Genomic DNA, 16,589 nt, shown 5'->3' with positions numbered 1-16,589 from the left:
CCCTGTCATTCTCTGGTGAGCACATATGCCCCATAGCAAATTAAAACGAAACAAAACAAACAAAGCAGTAAGCGTGGGCTTAGTTAAGTGGGATTGGGGATCGGGGTCATGAGATTGTAGTATCGTGGAGGGATTTTCAGGGACCAGGTGTTGAGCCTGCTTTGTTCCCTGTGTGCAGCCAAGCTGGTCATCCGGTGGGTGGACATCACTCAGCTTGAGAAGAACGCCACGCTACTCCTGCCCGACGTGATCAAAGTGAGCACGCGGCCCAGCGAACATTTCTTCTCTGTGTTCCTCAACATCAATGAGACCTTCAAGCTCATGGAGCAGCTCGCCAACATAGCCATGCGGCAGCTCTTAGACAATGAGGGCTTTGAACAAGACAGATCCCTGCCTAAGCTGAAAAAGAAATCGCCTAAGAAAGTGTCCGCACTGAAACGGTGGGTGAGCAACTTGGAGTCTCGCAGACCTTGGGAACAAGAAAACACATCCATTCTTGTATTCAGCTGAGCCTTTTCTGAACAACCTCAAGGGTACTGAATACTTTTCTGGGTGTAGACACTAAAAAAAAAAAATGTTGTCTGGTGCACTCTCAGTTCAGTAAGTGAGACAGACATGAAACTTGGGCACAGTGTGATGGAAACATGGTCCTACGAACAGAGCGCCAGTGCCAGGGCACCCCACGGTGGTGGTTCGCTCAGCCCAGATGAAGCAGAGTGGGTAAGAAAGGATGTCAGGGGGCCGGCAGGTGGCAGGGTGGTTAAGGCATTGGACTCCCACCTGGCTGACTGCAGTTCTAGTCCTGGACCTGGTGGCTTGCTTTCTTGCTTTCCCTTTGCTCTCTCTCTGTCTCTTTCTGTTCAAATGAAAATATAATAATAATAAAGTTAAATAAATAATTATTTTTTTAAAAAATAGGAAGAAAGGCTATCAGTGAACTGCTTTGAGCTGGTCCCTGAAGAGGTAGCAGCCTTTTCCCATGCAGGTGTAGGAAGGAGGGTATTTCAGGCAGGGAAGATGGACAGTCAGAAAGGAAAAGCAGAGACAGAAGTCAGTCCACACGGGGCTAGAGCAGAGCAGGGCCTGGATGAGGAAAGGCTGCAGAGAAGCCTGGAAGCCTGGATGTGGGAGCAGAGCCAGCAAGGGCATGAAGGGAAGCCGATGGCCTCCAGTGTTATTGCATGTTTGGACTGTCATTCACTGAGAACAGGGCATGGGAGAAGGATGTCTCAGGGATGCACTGGCTCAGCTTAGGTTCTGAGTTGAGTCGTCTGCAGGACATCTAGTAGAAGACAGACCAGTAAGATAAACAAAGTTGGAAACCACTGGCGTACAGGTGGTAGTTGGAGTCTGAGAGGGGTTGGTTGTATTTAAGATTTCATGGGTGGTTTGAGACATGCCCCGACAGAGCAATAGAAGACAGCTGTACTCCAGTGGATAAATAGTAAATGAAAGGTAAGGAAAGGGAATTAGGCAAGTAGAGACGGCTTTGTAGAGAAATTCAGTGTAAGGGAGAATGACTTTTTTTCCCCTTAAAAATGGAAACAATTTGAATGTAATCTAATGAAGGAGGCAGATGGGGAAGAGTTTGTTGGTGAGGGTCAGTTCAGGGAGCATGTAGATGAAGCTATAAGAAAATGAGTCATTTAAAAAGCAGCTTCGCAGGGCCAGCGGGTATTATAATGGTTATATCGCTGAACTCCCATGTAGGTGACTGCAGTTCAAGTCCAGGACCTGGCAGCTTAAAACTCACACCGGGTGCATATGCATGTGTCTCCTTGGCAGCTTAAAACTCACACCGGGTACATATGCATGTGTCTCCCGAGAGGAAAACAGGGAGAAGGGATTGCAGCATAGCCATCCCCCTGGGGGATGCCTTCTTGCTTTCTGTCTCTGTCTCTTAGGTGAGCACACATGCCCTATAGCAGAAATCTCTCTTAAAAAAAAATAAAAATGATGTCTCAGGGCCAATCACTTGGTGTGGTGGTTAAGGGGGCTGGGACCCCACTTGGCTGACTGCACAGTTCAAGTTCTGGACCCAGTGGCTTGAAAAACACGCTGGGTACGTGTGCATGCCCAAAAATCCCAAGAAGAGAATGAAGTAAGAATTGTATCCTGGGATGACTGTCAGTTTCTTTCTCTCTCTCTACCTCTCTCTGGCAAGTGCATATGCCCTATAGCCAAGACAAAAAAAAAAAAAAACGAACAACAGAAAAACCTACCTACATACCATAGAGCGTTAAAGACTGCTTACGTGTGCTGCTACCACTCTCTTTGAAACAGGGGAAGGGAGTGAGAGTAGGTGAGGGTGGAGGTGATTTTGGAGATAGAATGGAGGTAGCTGGACTCTGCATCACAGCCTCTCTCTGCTCTGCTGGGAACCATCAAGGGCTGTGGTGGGGCAGAAACCTGAGGGGAGTGGTTTGAGCAAGCGACCTGATGAAAATATTTTCTTAAAAACTCAGTAAGCAAAAGTTTGTAGTCAACAGAAGACCCAGCAGAAGTCAGGAACCAAAGTTGTCCAAGAGGTGGGTTTTTCCTGTATCTTTTCGTATAGTTGTATCTTTTATTTAGAGTGGAGAGTGATGTTCAGCAGATTCACATGGCTGTTTGCATTTTTATTAGGTCCTTTCTTAAAAGATAGGGCCAAAACGTAGCTCTTGGCAAGAGTAATGAAATAACCTCTTCAGAAATTATTGCATTCTTGGGCCATCTAGATGGCTGATGGTTAAGGCAGCTGGGTCCCACAGGGCCAACTGTGTGATTCAACTCCCAGAACTGGTGGCTTGAAAAGCATGCCAGGCATGTGTGCACATGTTCCCAAAATCCCGAGAGGAGAATGGAGGAGAAGAGGAGGGGGGTACTTTCTCACTTCCTCATTCTCCCTCTCCTTCTTTCTCTCTGTGTGTCTCTCCAGTGAGTGCATGTGTCCTATAGCAAATTTAAAAAATAAAGTAAGTTAATTAATTTTTTTAAAAAAGCATTACTGGGGGAACCAACAGTTAGCATAATGGTTATGTCACTGGACTCCCACGTAGTCGACCGCGGTTCGCGTCCCAGACCGGTGGCTTAAAAAAACACTCAAGCCGGGCACGTGTCCGTGCATGCCCAAGATCCCGAGAGAATGGAGCAGAAGGGATTGCGGCGTGACCATCCCCTCTGAGGGGTGATTTCTCGCTTTCTGTCTCTGTGTCTCTCTCTGTCTGTCTGGCGAGCGCACGCGCCCTATAGCGAAAACCTCTAAAAAAAAAAAAAGCATTACTGGGCTGGTATAGCGAAAACCTCTAAAAAAAAAAAAAAGCATTACTGGGCTGGTGGTGGCATGGTGATTAAGGGTGCTGGACTCCTACATGGCCGACAACAGTTTGAGTCCCAGACCAGGCAGCTTGCTTTCTCACTTTCTCTCTCTCACTCACTCTGTCTCTCTCTGGTCAAATTTAAATAAAATAATTATATTTTTTAAAAAGGCATAACTGTATTCCTTTAGAAAGAGGAGTTTCTTATTTAGGCCTAGTTTTCCTAAGATTTTTTTTTTTTTTTACATTTACAGATATCAATCATAAAGTGGCTACCCAATTTAACATTTAAATATGTTTAAATAACTTCATTGTGCTGTTGGGGCATGAGGTTGGAGTTCACTGTCATAAAACTAAGGAGGCAGGGATGAGTCTAACAAGATCTAAAGCAGGGAAGGGAAGGCTGGGAGAACCCTCAGAGCTGCGTGGTTTCAGAAGTACTGGAATGTTTTTCTCACGTGAGATAAACGACCATGATTGCTTTCCAGTGATCTCGATGCCAGGGCAAAGAGCGAGAGATACCGCGCACTTTTCCGGCTGCCCAAAGATGAAAAATTAGACGGCCACACAGACTGCACCCTCTGGACTCCGTTTAACAAAATGCACATTTTGGGGCAGATGTTTGTGTCCACCAATTACATCTGCTTTACCAGCAAGGAGGAGAATTTGTGTAGCCTCATAATCCCGCTCCGTGAGGTAAGTGCCAGGGGGAAACGGATACTTGGAGTTTCACTTGTGATGCTTTCCTGTGAACCAGGAATATTTTTTACTAGCTGTTGGTCGGCTTGTAACCGTAGATGAATGTGTCAAACTCTGTGGTGGCATCTGCTATCCTTTCAGTTGTCGTCATTGCTAGAAGCGACCAGGACCTGGGAGATGTCTTCTTCCAGAAGCATCCTTGTGTTTCAAATACAAGTTTATCATTATTCAGACATGGTGAGGCCCACAGATCATGCGATGACTGCCATTGAAAAGGTAGATTGTGGGACCAGCAGATAGTGTGGTGGTTAATCACCCACTACTGTGTGGTTCAAGTCCCGGACCTGCGTGGTTTGAGTCCTAGACCTGGCAGCTTTAAAAACACCTTGTGTGTGTGTTCTTGCTTGCGCCAAAAATCCCAAGAGGAGAAAGGACTGTGACGCGGCTACTCCCCATAAACTTTCTCTTTTTCTCTCTCTGTCTGAGGCCAGTGCACATGCCCTATAGCAAAAATTTTTGAAAAAAAGAAGAGGAAGATAGCTTGTTGTACTCACAGATCCTGAGAGGAGAGGACACAGTCTGCCATGTGGGAACAGGAACACAGGGTGGGTCAGGAGGCAGGGTAAGGAAAAACATGGCAAGACTCATATCTTTGGGCAGAGATGGGTGGGGCAGAGTAAGCAGGCTTAGGACTGGCCAGTCTGGACAACTTCAGTGGGCTCTAGTGCACGGGCCATTCCCACTTGTACCTGACCTGGGGTGATGAGGCAGGGAACAGCGGCCTAAGTGTGAGGGGTCAGTAAATGAGGTGGCTGGGGAGGGGACCCTGGATTGGTTGGTTTGCTTCTGAAAGGGGCCTCTGCAGGTAGGTTCTTTACTGTCTCTAGGAATTGGCTAGTCCTGGGAGGGGCAGTTCACCCAAGGCTAGCAAGATGAAGATGTCAAAGCCTCAGATAAAGAAACTAGAAAACGTGGTTATGACACCTGGCTCACAGCCTGCAGGAGTCTGTCTGAAGGAGGCCATGTAGGCCGTCAGTCAGAAAGCCAGGTATTCATTTGGGTCTGGTCTGCCAAGTCCTGCAGTAGAACCACAAGGCCACTGGTCACGGTGGATGGTAGCAGATTCCTTAACCCATCCCAGACCTTTTTTTTTTTTTTTTTTTTGAGTTTGTTTGTTTATTGATTGATTGATAGATTGATTTTCCAAGAGTGGACGAGCAAGGTAGTGAGAGAGGGAGAGAGAAAAAGAGATAAGGACCTCCAACAGAATCTTGATTTGGCGATCCACCCCCCGTCTTCAGCTGGCCCCAGATCACAAGCACATGTGCTAGGCGTCTTCAGGGAGGTCTCTGGACACAAACCCAGACGCTTTCTACGTGGGTCGGCCTCGGAGAGCATTACACTATAATGCCATGTCGTTGTCTAGTCCCCTCCCAGATCTTCTGAATCTGAATCTCTGCAAGTTTTGGAATCTATTTTAATCAATTTCCAGGCCAATTCTCATGGACGGTAAAGTCTAAAAAAACTATTTGGTCATCAGAAAAGTCATGACAGATTTTTGCATAGAAAAATAAAAAAATATGTCATGACTTTACCGATGACCCAATATTATTGTTCTTGAATAGAGATGGGTTTTATCATATCTTCAGGGTTATAGTTACACTGCCAGGCCAGTATCATGGCCTGGTGATTAAGATGGCCAGATCCTACATGGCCAATCCATGCAGTTCAAGTCCCGGAGCAGGCAGCTTGAGAAACACACTGAGCACATGGGCGAGCCTGCCCTAAGATCCCCAAAGGAGGGAGCAGTGGAGGAGAAGGGATTGCAGCACGACCGTACCCCACAGCGGGCTGCTTGCTCCTCTCCCTTCCTCTGTGTCTCTCTCTCTGCTGAGGCAGGTGCCTCTAGCAAAAAAAAAAATGGAAAAAGGGGGAGTGTTTACACTGAAGCTATGCTGTGGGATTTGGGGTGACAAGGATTCAGGTTAGGATGTCGGGAAAGGCAGTGCAGGGAATGACAGCCTGCAATTTCTAACCTTGCAACTCCACCGACCCCAGTCCTTTCCTAGAAACTGAGATGGTCAACGCTTTAGACATGTAATTGAGATTGATCTTTCGTTTGGATTTCCTGTAATAAAGGATTCAAGTGTTCCTCATTCAAGTGTTTTCTTTTCTTAAAAATTACTTCGGTAAGCAAATATTTTTGTTTCTTTCCTTGTTTTAAGAGGAACGTATCTAGGGGCCCACCCGTGGTGTGGTGATTATGGCAGCTGGATCCCACATGGCCAATAGCATGGTTCAAGTCCCAGACCCAGTGGCTTGCAAAGCATGCTAGGAATGTGTGTGTGTGTGTGTGTGTGTGTGCGTTCCCAAAATCCCAATAGGAGAATGGAGGAGATGGGATTGCAGTGTGGCCATCTCCTCTGGGGTGGTAATTTCTTTCTTTTCTTTTCTTTTTTTTGGAGGGGTGTGGGATGGGGGGAGAGGATTTTGCTATAGGGCACGTGTGTTTGCCAGACAGACAGAGAGAGAGAGACAGACAGAAAGTGAGAAATCATCCCCCGGGGGAATGGCCACGCCACAATCCCTTCTCCTCCATCCTTCTCTCGGGATCTTGAGCACGCACGCACATGGGCCCAGCATGAGTTTAAGCCACCAGGTCCAGGATTTGAACCACAGTTGACTACATGGGAGTCCAGCAACATAGCCATTATGCCAACTGCTGGTCCCATGGGGGGTGATTTCTTACTCTTCCTCTCTCTCCCTCTCTGGTGAGCTCACATACCCAATAGCAAATTTAAAAAAGAAAAAAGAATAACACATGTCACAAAAAATTTGTGAAAATACAGACAAATAAAAGGAAAACAGCATTCATCCCTAATTCTACCATTCTACCAACCTCTCACATTCTGTTGTGTTGCTGTCTAGGCTTTTCTATATTTTGCTGTGTGTATGTCATTTGTGTAATTTTAATATAAAACATGCTATAGGGAATTTTAATATTTTACTGACTTACTTTAACAGTGAACATATGATAAACCATCCCTTGAGTCATTATGTATTCTTCTACAACATAATTTTAATAACTGTATATGATTCCATTAAATGTCTATGCATAATTTATTTATTTCATTATCTATGGTTGGGCCTTTTCAATGTTTCTGATTTTCCCCTGGTCATATGTGTAATTTTCCTTAAATCATAAATTATGAATTCCCGGAAGCTAAATTGGTAGATTAAAAAGAATGCAAGATGTCAGGCAGTTCATAAGTTGAGGTCTTGTTGCAGAGTCAGCTAACTGGTGTTTTATCGCACTTTGAGGTCAGGACGTGTTGTTGGGGATGAATTCTGAGGTCAAGGGTATTTGCATCTGACAGTAAAATGGTGTTGATAATATTTTGATTTTCCAGCAAATTTATCTTCTTAGTAGTCTTTGCCATAAGCTATTAATAAAAGGTGACCTTCTGGGACCAGCAGATGGTCCACATCACTGGACTCCTACTGCGGTTCGAGTCCCAGACCTGGCGACTTAAACTCACTCCAGGCGTGTGTGCGTGTGTGCCCAAGATCCCGAGAGGAGAATGGAGGAGAAGGGATTGCGGCATAGCCATCCCCCCTGGGGGATGATTTCTCACTTTCTATTTAGCTGTCTTTCTCTGTGTCTCTGGTGAGTGCCCACACCCTACAGGAAAAAAAAAAAGAAAGAAAGAAATGTAGCCTTTTTTGTCAAGCATTCCCTAAACTTAGCGAAGTGGGGATCAGCTAGAGAAACCCATTTGGAATTAGATCATCCTGTGTATGTGCTGTTTATGAATCTGAGCGAGTCATCACTCTCTGTGTATCCAGAGGGAAATGAGGAGCAGAGAGGGTCTGGAAGGCATGTGAGGGACCCCTCTCCTGCTCACCACCTCCAGGGTTCTGCCTCCAACAAACTCTGTATACATCTCAGTGCTGTTTAGACTCAGGGAACTCAGGGGACATGGAGGGGTTAGTGATTGATATTCTCCACCCTCTGCTGCCTGTTCATGCTCCCTAATAGGTAGTAGGGCAGACATAATTGTGTCATATTTCAGGATAAATCAGAGGAGAACGTTTAGAAGCCAAGCCAGTCTGCTTGAAGGGTGCAGCTCTAATCATATGCTCACTGAGAGCGGTGCCTTCCCTTTGACCCTGTGCGTCACGGAGACTTGTTAATGGTAGATTCCCTAACCTCAGCTAATGGAAGAAGCAAAGGACTTAATGGAATTTTTATTACCATTAGGTAATGAATGCCAGAGAGCCAATGAGCTGGGCCCCCTCGCCGTCCACCCAGGGTCTGTCTGAGTAGGGTGTTCTCGCACAGGCTGGGTGCCTTTCAGAACGCACTTAGGACGATGGGTCAGTAGGAGCCTCCACGGGATGGTTACGTTGTTCTTGGAACAGCTACATTTAGGATTGTGTAGACTAGGAACTAAGAGAGAGAGAGACTGAGAAAGCATCCCCAAGGGAAATGGTCTTGTCTCAAGTCCTTCTCCTCCATCTCTTCCTCCTTTCAGAATTGTGAGCATAGACGTACACATGCCTGGTGTGTTCCTCAAGCCTTAGGGTCTGGAACTTGGACCACCACGCCGGACACATGGGCTTCAGTCCAGTCGCCTTGACCACCATGCCACAGGCTGGCCCCAGGAGTGATTATTTTATTTAACTTTTTATATGCTGAAATGTTGTCTAGATATTGTTAGTATACATACCATATCTTTGTGTGTGTGTGTGTGTGTGTGTGTGTGTGTGTGTGTGTGTGTGTGCTCACCATATAGAGAGAGGACGGACAGGGAGAAAGAACCTCCCCAGTCGGGCATAGTCATGCCACAATCTCTTCTCCATTTCTCTATCCTGTCAGGATGGGGGACTCTCACGTACCTGGTGTGTTTCTTAAGCTCCCAGCTGGGATTCGAACCATGGTCAGTCATGTGGGATCCAGCTCTCTTTGACCACTAGGCCATAGGGCCAGCCCTACCTTCTGTATCTTGGCTTATGGTAGACAGATGTTAAATATTTATACAGAATCCTGTTACTATAGCTTTTGAAGAAATTACTGAGACAGCAAAACAAAGAGATGATTTTTTTTTCAATTCGTAATTATGATGTGTATATTTGATATTAAACACCAACATTTGATTCAGCATTAAGTTGCAATCTATTTCGTAACCCAAGTTGGTAATGAAAGCGTATCTTATTATATTGTAGAAAAATCTTTTTTTTTTTTTTCTAGAGAGATTTTTGCTATGGGGCACATGAACTTGCCAGAGAGACAGAGAGAGACAGAGAGACAGAAAACAAGAAATTACCCTCCATTGGGGATGACCACACTGCAGTCCCTTTTCCTCTATTCTCCTCTTGGGATTTTGGGCATGCACTCACATGCTTGAATTTTTTAAGTTGCTGGATCCAGGACTTGAACCACGGTCCACTATGTGGGAGGCCAGCGACTAACCATTATGCTGCCTGCTGGTCCCATATATTGTAGAAAATTCTAATGTAGCTGTTCTCCTTTCCTGGCAGTGCAAAGCTTAAGTAACAGAGTTCTACTGAAACTGATTTGTCCATGACAAACATTTTGTAACCCTCAGGAGGAATGCACTTGTTTTATGTATGAGCACTCTCGTTTCTATATTTGTGATTCAGCTAGTTAAAAAAGACCCACACAGCTCTCTGTTTTAGACACTCACCTCTACCCTTTAATCCCCTTTGCATTTGCCATTTCGTCCCAAACCCCCCATGACCAAAAGAACAAGCAACATCAGATGTAAGAAAAGGTACCTCAGTGGATCTTTTAAGCGCTGTTTAACACATGTCTTAAGTGTCGTGGGAAAATTCTGTTCATGAAAAGGTTATTTTATTTGTTTCCATTTCTCTAACTTTTTTTGCATTAGAAAAAAAAAGCCAGGGCCAGCTGGTGGCATGATGATTGGGTGGTTGGATCCTGTGTGGTCATCTGCATGGTTCAAGTTCCAGACCCAGTGTCAGGAGAAATACACGATACATGTGCATGTGTACCCAAAGTCCCAAATGGAGACATAGAGAAAGGATTGCAGTGTGGCCATCCCCCATGAACGTGCTCTCTCACGCTCTGACCCTCTCCATTCCCATCTCTCTCTAGGGAGTATGTGCACCTTCTAACAAAAAAAAAAGAAAAAAAAATGTCTTTATGTTCAACTCTAAGTATCACAGGAAGTGCTTTTAAAGATGCAAATACTTGTATATAAATTATATGTATTATATTGGGTTGCCAGAAAAGTCAGGATGCATTTTTGCATAGAAAAACAGAAAAATGCGGGGACTTTTCCAACAACCTGACACTATGTGAGGACACTTCTCAAAAAGTTCGTGGAAAAGCAGTCCCCGGTGGTTAAGCAGCCTTCATACAGGATGTGTAGAAGGGGTCAGATCCCGCCTGTCCATAACCACGACTCCAATCCTGGCCTCGATGGCATGAAAAATGTGTCAGACACCTGTGTGCACATACCCACAACCCCGATACAATAGAGGAATACAGAAAAAAGGATTATTGTGTATGACCAGGCTCCATTAGGAAGCGCTTTATCTCTTTCTCTAACTATGAGCTTATTTTGGTGGAAAAATATTTGAAACTCATGCACAGATTTTTCTCATAATACATGCATTGTTTCATAAGTGTCTGGGAACTTTCTGAAATCTGAGAGTTAAGTCAGGTCCTTCAGTTCTTCTCTTTACGTACTCCAGCGATACCTATTTGGCACTTAGTGTGACAGCTTTTCAAGCAATTGCACAAAAATGCTTAGCCTTTGGGGAGGGGAAGTTTTTAAAAGTTCTGCTTTGAAGAACGCTTGTTTCACCTAGAAATGCAGTGAAGAGATTAGGTCCAACCTTTTTAGACGACTTGTAGATAGAGATGAAGAGGAAGAAACGAGACATTTATCTACTGTTTATGTTGAGAGTTTTTTTCTAATATGCCAAAGAAAAAAGTTTTGACGCATTTATCCTCGTTTCCAGTTGATGGAAATCCTATTATAAACCACCAATATATTCTATGTCTTCGCTCGGCGCCAGATCAGATGCCCTTTCCTTCTTTTCTTCCAGTGTGGTAGACTTCACACACACACACACACACACACACACACACACACACACACATACATAGTCTAGTCTGTTCGTTCAGATTGGGTTGCGGTTAAGCTGTTTATATCATGTCTGTTAAGAAACTGAACCTTTAAAACTTCAAAGTGGTAGTGGCAGGAGGGGAAGGATGCAAAGGCCTGGAGTCTAAATGAGACATTGGAAGGGTTGCTGGTGTCTGGAAAACCATCCCGACATTCAACTCAGCAAAACGAGCCAGTATCATTGGTTGTTTTCTGTTTCTTACAGATGATGAAGCAGCTAGAAGGCCTCTCTTGGGGTTCCATGAAAATTTAATGTAAATCAAAGAATTCTTTCACAGCAGGTTTTCTCACCTTGGCACTGCTGGGGCTAGACTTGGGGGAGGGCACTGCCCTATGCACTGTAGGGCATTCAGAGGAAACCCTGGCCTCTCTTCTACCCACGGTGGTCAGGAGCACCCCTCCACTCCTGACAACTGAAAATGCCTCCAGATGTTGTCAGATGGCACCTGGGGGACAGAGTCACTCTTAGATTGCACTCCTAGTGCATTAGGGGCCAGCAGGTGGTGTGGTGGTTAAGGCTCTGGACTGCAGTTTAAGTCCTGGACCTAGTGGCTTTAAACTTACGCCAAGCACATGTGCATGCATTCCCCAAATCCCAAGAGGAGAATGGAGGAGAAGGGATTGTGGCATGGTCCTCCTCCATCAATGGAGTTTTCTTGCTTTCTGTCTCTGTCTCTTCAGCAAGCGTATGTACCCTATAGCAAAAATCTTTCAAAAAAAAAAAAATGAATGCTTTAGAAATACCAATGAGGTGATTCCAATTTCTGGTTTAAACTCCAGTTTGATATGTTATAAGCCATTTATTTTAGTGGAACAGAGTCAGAGAATCTCAGTTCTGTCTCAGTGAGATACAGGTGGTTCCTACAGAACTGTCAAAGCACTGCGTTCCTTCCTTGGTGCTGCTCGTGGGCTGCCGCTGTCAGGAACTCTCAGAAAGTAATGTGGTTTGTGTCTCTTCCAGGTGACGATTGTGGAAAAGGCTGACAGCTCCAGCGTGCTCCCCAGTCCCTTATCCATCAGCACCAGGAACAGGATGACCTTCCTTTTTGCCAACTTGAAAGATAGAGACTTTCTAGTGCAGAGGATCTCAGATTTCCTGCAACAGACAACTTCTAAAATATACTCGGACAAAGAGTTTGCAGGAAGCTACAACAGTTCAGACGATGAGGTCTGTAGCAGACACCCGAAGGTGTTTCGGTTTGTTCTGTCAGTCTGCCCGAGTGTCCACTTCCTGGTCCATCTTGTTTGATCTTCAAGCATTGCAGCTGTGCTAAGATTAGCACCCTACACTCATACCCAAAGCAGTATCACATTTAAACCTCAAAGACATTATGTTTGGAATCGTAGAACTAGAAGGAACCTTACAGACCCTTTCATGTTACAGTTGAAGAAATCATTAAGCAGTTTGTTCTAGTTATGTAGCAAAGTGACTCTGGTCCAGACAGTGACACCTTTGGGGATGGCACAGAAGTCAGGGAAGTCCCAAACCTGTAATACAACATCGTTATGATTATTTTATTATGAAAGAAGACATCGCGGGGGCTGGTCCCATACTGCAGCAATCAGTGCAGTGCATAAGAGCTATATCTCACAAACAACCCATGGTTCAAATACCAGCTGTGGAGGTTGTAAGACGGGCTAGGTGCATGTGCCCCAAATCCTACTGGAATAGAGAAATGGAGGAAAAAAGATTGTGGTGGGACCAGCAGTTGGCATAATGGCTATGTCGCTGGACTCCCATGTAGTCGATGGTGGTTCAAGTCCCGGACCTGGTGGCTTAAACTCATGCCAGGCACATGTGCGTGCGTGCCCAAGATCCCGAGAGGAGAATGGAGGAGAAGGGATTGCAGCGTGGCCATCCCCCCCAGGGGGTGATTTCTCACTTTCTGTCTCTCTGTCTCTCTCTGTCTTTCTGGCATGCATACGTGCTCTATAGCAAAAACCTCTCCAAATACAAAAAGATTGCAGATTGCAGTGTCACCATGCCCCATCAGGAGTGTTCTGTGTGTGTGTGTGTGTGTGTGTGTGTGTGTGTGTGTGCATCTGGTGAGTCCATGCACCCTTTGGAAAATAAAAATAATAATAATACATACGGAGTTTCTGTGGAATTAGATCCTGGACCAACTTCCAGGGACACTGGAGCCCTTAGAGGATTTGTAACTAGACAAAATGCTAGAGCAAGTTACTGGCAGATCAAACACGTCGCGAAGATGTTAGCTGACCTGCAGTGTCCCTGCCCTGACCACCTGGGACATCCCTTCTCACTTGCCCTCTCTCTCTGTCTCTCTTTCTCCGGCAAGCAAAGCAAATGTACATAGCCAATCCCTTTGTTGCAAAAATGCATCTAAAATATAGAAGGCTGTTTTGAGGCTGGAAGCTCTGGGACCTATCACCCAGCCCCTCTAATCTCTGCCAAACTGTTGGTTTGCTGGATTTCTCCTGTCTTGTTTTTGTTTTTGTTTTTTCTTTGTTTTCCGCATAGCAAGAAATATCTTGAAAAATACTGCTGTAGCCTTGATGTCTGTACAGAGGACACTGAAGAGGTAGACTCTGTGGCCCAAATCCTCTCAACATTGTTTTGCTCTCTGTTTTGACAGGTGTATTCTCGTCCCAGCAGCCTCGTCTCCTCCAGCCCCCAGCAAAGCACCAGCTCGGATGCCGATGGAGAGCGGCAGTTTAACCTGAACGGTAACAGCGTTCCCACTGCCACACAGACTCTCATGACCATGTACCGGCGACGCTCCCCTGAGGAATTCAACCCCAAGCTGGTGGGTGCCTCTCACTCTTCCCTGGCACTTTCTATATTACAGCAATACCATTAAAATATACATATTTTTAATTTCATAATGACCATGTGCTATTTTTCTTTTTTACAATTTTTCCATCTGTTAAATGCTTCTTCCCCTTGCACCTCACACCCACCTTCTACCATCCACTCTCCCTGCGTACAGTCTCCAGCAGCCACACCCATGCTCTCCACCGTCACGTTTGCAAGGCTCTCGACCTCTGCCATAGCACTCAGTTCCAACTGAGTGGAGATATACAGTGTGTATTTTTCAAAGTCTGACTCACTTTGTTCAACATTGTCTTCTGTATTCATCCAGTTTGAGTCAAACAATAGGATCTCATTGTTTCTTAGAGCTGCGTAATATTCCATAGTATATAGGTGCCACAATTTTTCAACCCAGTCAACAGTTTTTGGACACATAGGTTGGTTCCATGTGTTAGCAGTTGTAAATAATGCAGTAGGGGCCGACAGGTGGCATGGTGGTTAAGGACTCTGAACTCCCACATGACCAGCCATGGTTCGATTCATGGACCTGGAGGCTTGTTTTCTCATTCCCCACCCACCATGTGTGTGCCTCTCTCTGGAAATGTTAAAATAATAATCATAAATAAGGTTAAATAAAATAATTCTTTAAAAAATACTTATAATGCTGCAATAAACATGGATGTGCAGATGTTTTTCCAATTGAGTATTTTCCTATCCTTAGGGTAAATACCAAGAAGTAGGATTACTAGGTCATATGGAAGTTCTGTCCATAGGTTTTTGAGAAACCTCTGTATTGTTTTCCACAGAGGTTGTGCTAATTTACATTGCTGCTAACAGTGTAAGAGGGTCCCCTTTTCACCACAGCCTTGCCAACAGTTGTCGTTCTTTAATTATTTTATCTTAACCATTCTAACTGGGACTAAATGATATTACAATTATCAATTGTAATTTTAATTTGCATTTCCCTAAAGGTTCCCCCCCCCCAGAGGTTTTTGCTATAGGGCGCGTGCGCTTGCCAGACAGACAGGAAGAGACAGAGAGACAGAAAGTGAGAAATCACCCCCTAGGGAGGATGGCCACACCGCAATCCCTTCTCCTCCATTCTCCTCTCAGGATCTTGGGCACGCATGCACACGCATCTGGCGTAGAATTTAAACCACCGGGTCCGGGACTCAAACTGCAGCCAACTACATGGGAGTCCAGCGACATATCCATTACGCTAACTGCTGGTCCCCCGAAAGGTATTTTTTTAATACAAGTAAACTCATAAATGTCTATGTAATTGGATATTTTCCTGTAAGTAAAGCAGATTGTGTCTAAATGTGCCATTAGTTTTCAGAGTGGCTTCACGAAAGGAGACAAGTTGTAGAAGGTAACAGGTGATTTTTTTGCCTTGTTTTGTTTTTAACCATTCTATAAGTCAACTGTGAAGAAGTCCAGCTGACCCTTAAACAACTAATTGGAATTGCACAGGTCTTCTTATACATATTTTCTTTTGGTAAATATATTGGAAAAATTTTTTAGAAAGATTTCTGCTACAGGGTGCATGTCAGGGTGCATTTGCTCACCAGAGAGACAGAAAGCAAGAAATCACCCCCCCTCCCAGGGGGAATGACCATACCACACTGTCTTTTCCTCCCTTCTCCTTTTGGGATTTTGGGCATGCACACACACGTGCCCAGTGTGAGTTTCAAGTCTCCAGGCCCTGGACGTGAGCCATGGTCAGCCATGTGGGAGTCCAGCAATGTGGCCATATGCCGTCTGCTAATCCCATGGTTTTCTTTTTTTACTTAAGCTTACTTATTTATTTCATGAGTGAGAGAGACAGAGACAGAGAGACAGCACCCCAACAGGGTCTTAATGTTACGATCCCCTCTCCCCGGGCTCAGCCACCCCAGCTAATGAGCGTGCATGTGGCCCAGCACACTCAGGGAGGTCTTCAGATGTGAGTCTGAAATGTTCCCATGTGGGTCAGCCTTGCAGAACATTGCCTTTTATCCCTGCACCACCAATTTCTTTTCTCTCACTTACTTCATTGTAGGAATATAGTATATAGGGTCAGCCGTGGAGCAGTGATTAAGGCAGCTGGATCCCACATGGCCGACTATGTGGTTCAAGTCCTGGATCCAGTGACTGGAAACACATGCTGGGCATCTATTCATGTATCCCTAAAACCCAAGAGAAGAATTGTAGCACTGCCATCCCCATGGGCTCACATTCCCCCCCTCTCTCTTTCTCTCTGTCAAGTGCATACGCCCTGTCTCAAATTTAAAAAATAATAAGGCAATATATAATACATGTAACATACAAAATATGTATTAATAAGCCATTTATATATTGGTAAGGCTCCTGGTCAATAGTAGTCTGTTAGTACTTAGGTCTTAAAGGAGTCAGAAGTTGAATGTGGTTAGCTGACTGCACAGGGGTTGGTGCCCTAAACCTCACATTTTCCAAGTGTCAACAGTACAGTATCTCAGCCCATGTTTACTTAAAGGTATAGATATAAAACTGCAGATATAATTGGCATTCTATTCACCTACCTCAGGTGAGTAGGTTCTGACTTCAGGATGTGTAAAACTGGGAGGAGTGCCATCAAATCTGAGTTCCTCATTCCCACGAGTTCCATCCAGGACTTGAGTGCTC

At 44.9% G+C, this 16,589-nt stretch overlaps 1 protein-coding gene across 2 annotated transcripts in view; it reads left to right on the top strand.

Moving 5' to 3' along the window:
- Nucleotides 1-16,589, top strand: part of TBC1D9 (TBC1 domain family member 9) — a 168,285-nt gene that overhangs the window by 122,803 nt on the left and 28,893 nt on the right. For both annotated transcript variants that reach the window (XM_006144638.2, XM_006144637.2), the window contains exons 5-8: nt 179-440; nt 3,785-3,992; nt 12,135-12,341; nt 13,771-13,941. In XM_006144638.2, coding sequence (XP_006144700.1) covers nt 179-440; nt 3,785-3,992; nt 12,135-12,341; nt 13,771-13,941 — 848 coding nt within the window. The remainder of the gene's footprint in view (nt 1-178; nt 441-3,784; nt 3,993-12,134; nt 12,342-13,770; nt 13,942-16,589) is intronic.

The sequence above is a fragment of the Tupaia chinensis genome, unplaced genomic scaffold (genome assembly GCF_000334495.1).
Source record: "Tupaia chinensis unplaced genomic scaffold, TupChi_1.0 Scaffold000127_2, whole genome shotgun sequence".
In the NCBI taxonomy this organism is placed as follows: Eukaryota; Metazoa; Chordata; class Mammalia; order Scandentia; family Tupaiidae; genus Tupaia; species Tupaia belangeri.
The sequence above is the reverse complement of the archived record's forward strand: the minus strand, read 5'-3'. Positions and strand labels throughout refer to the sequence as shown.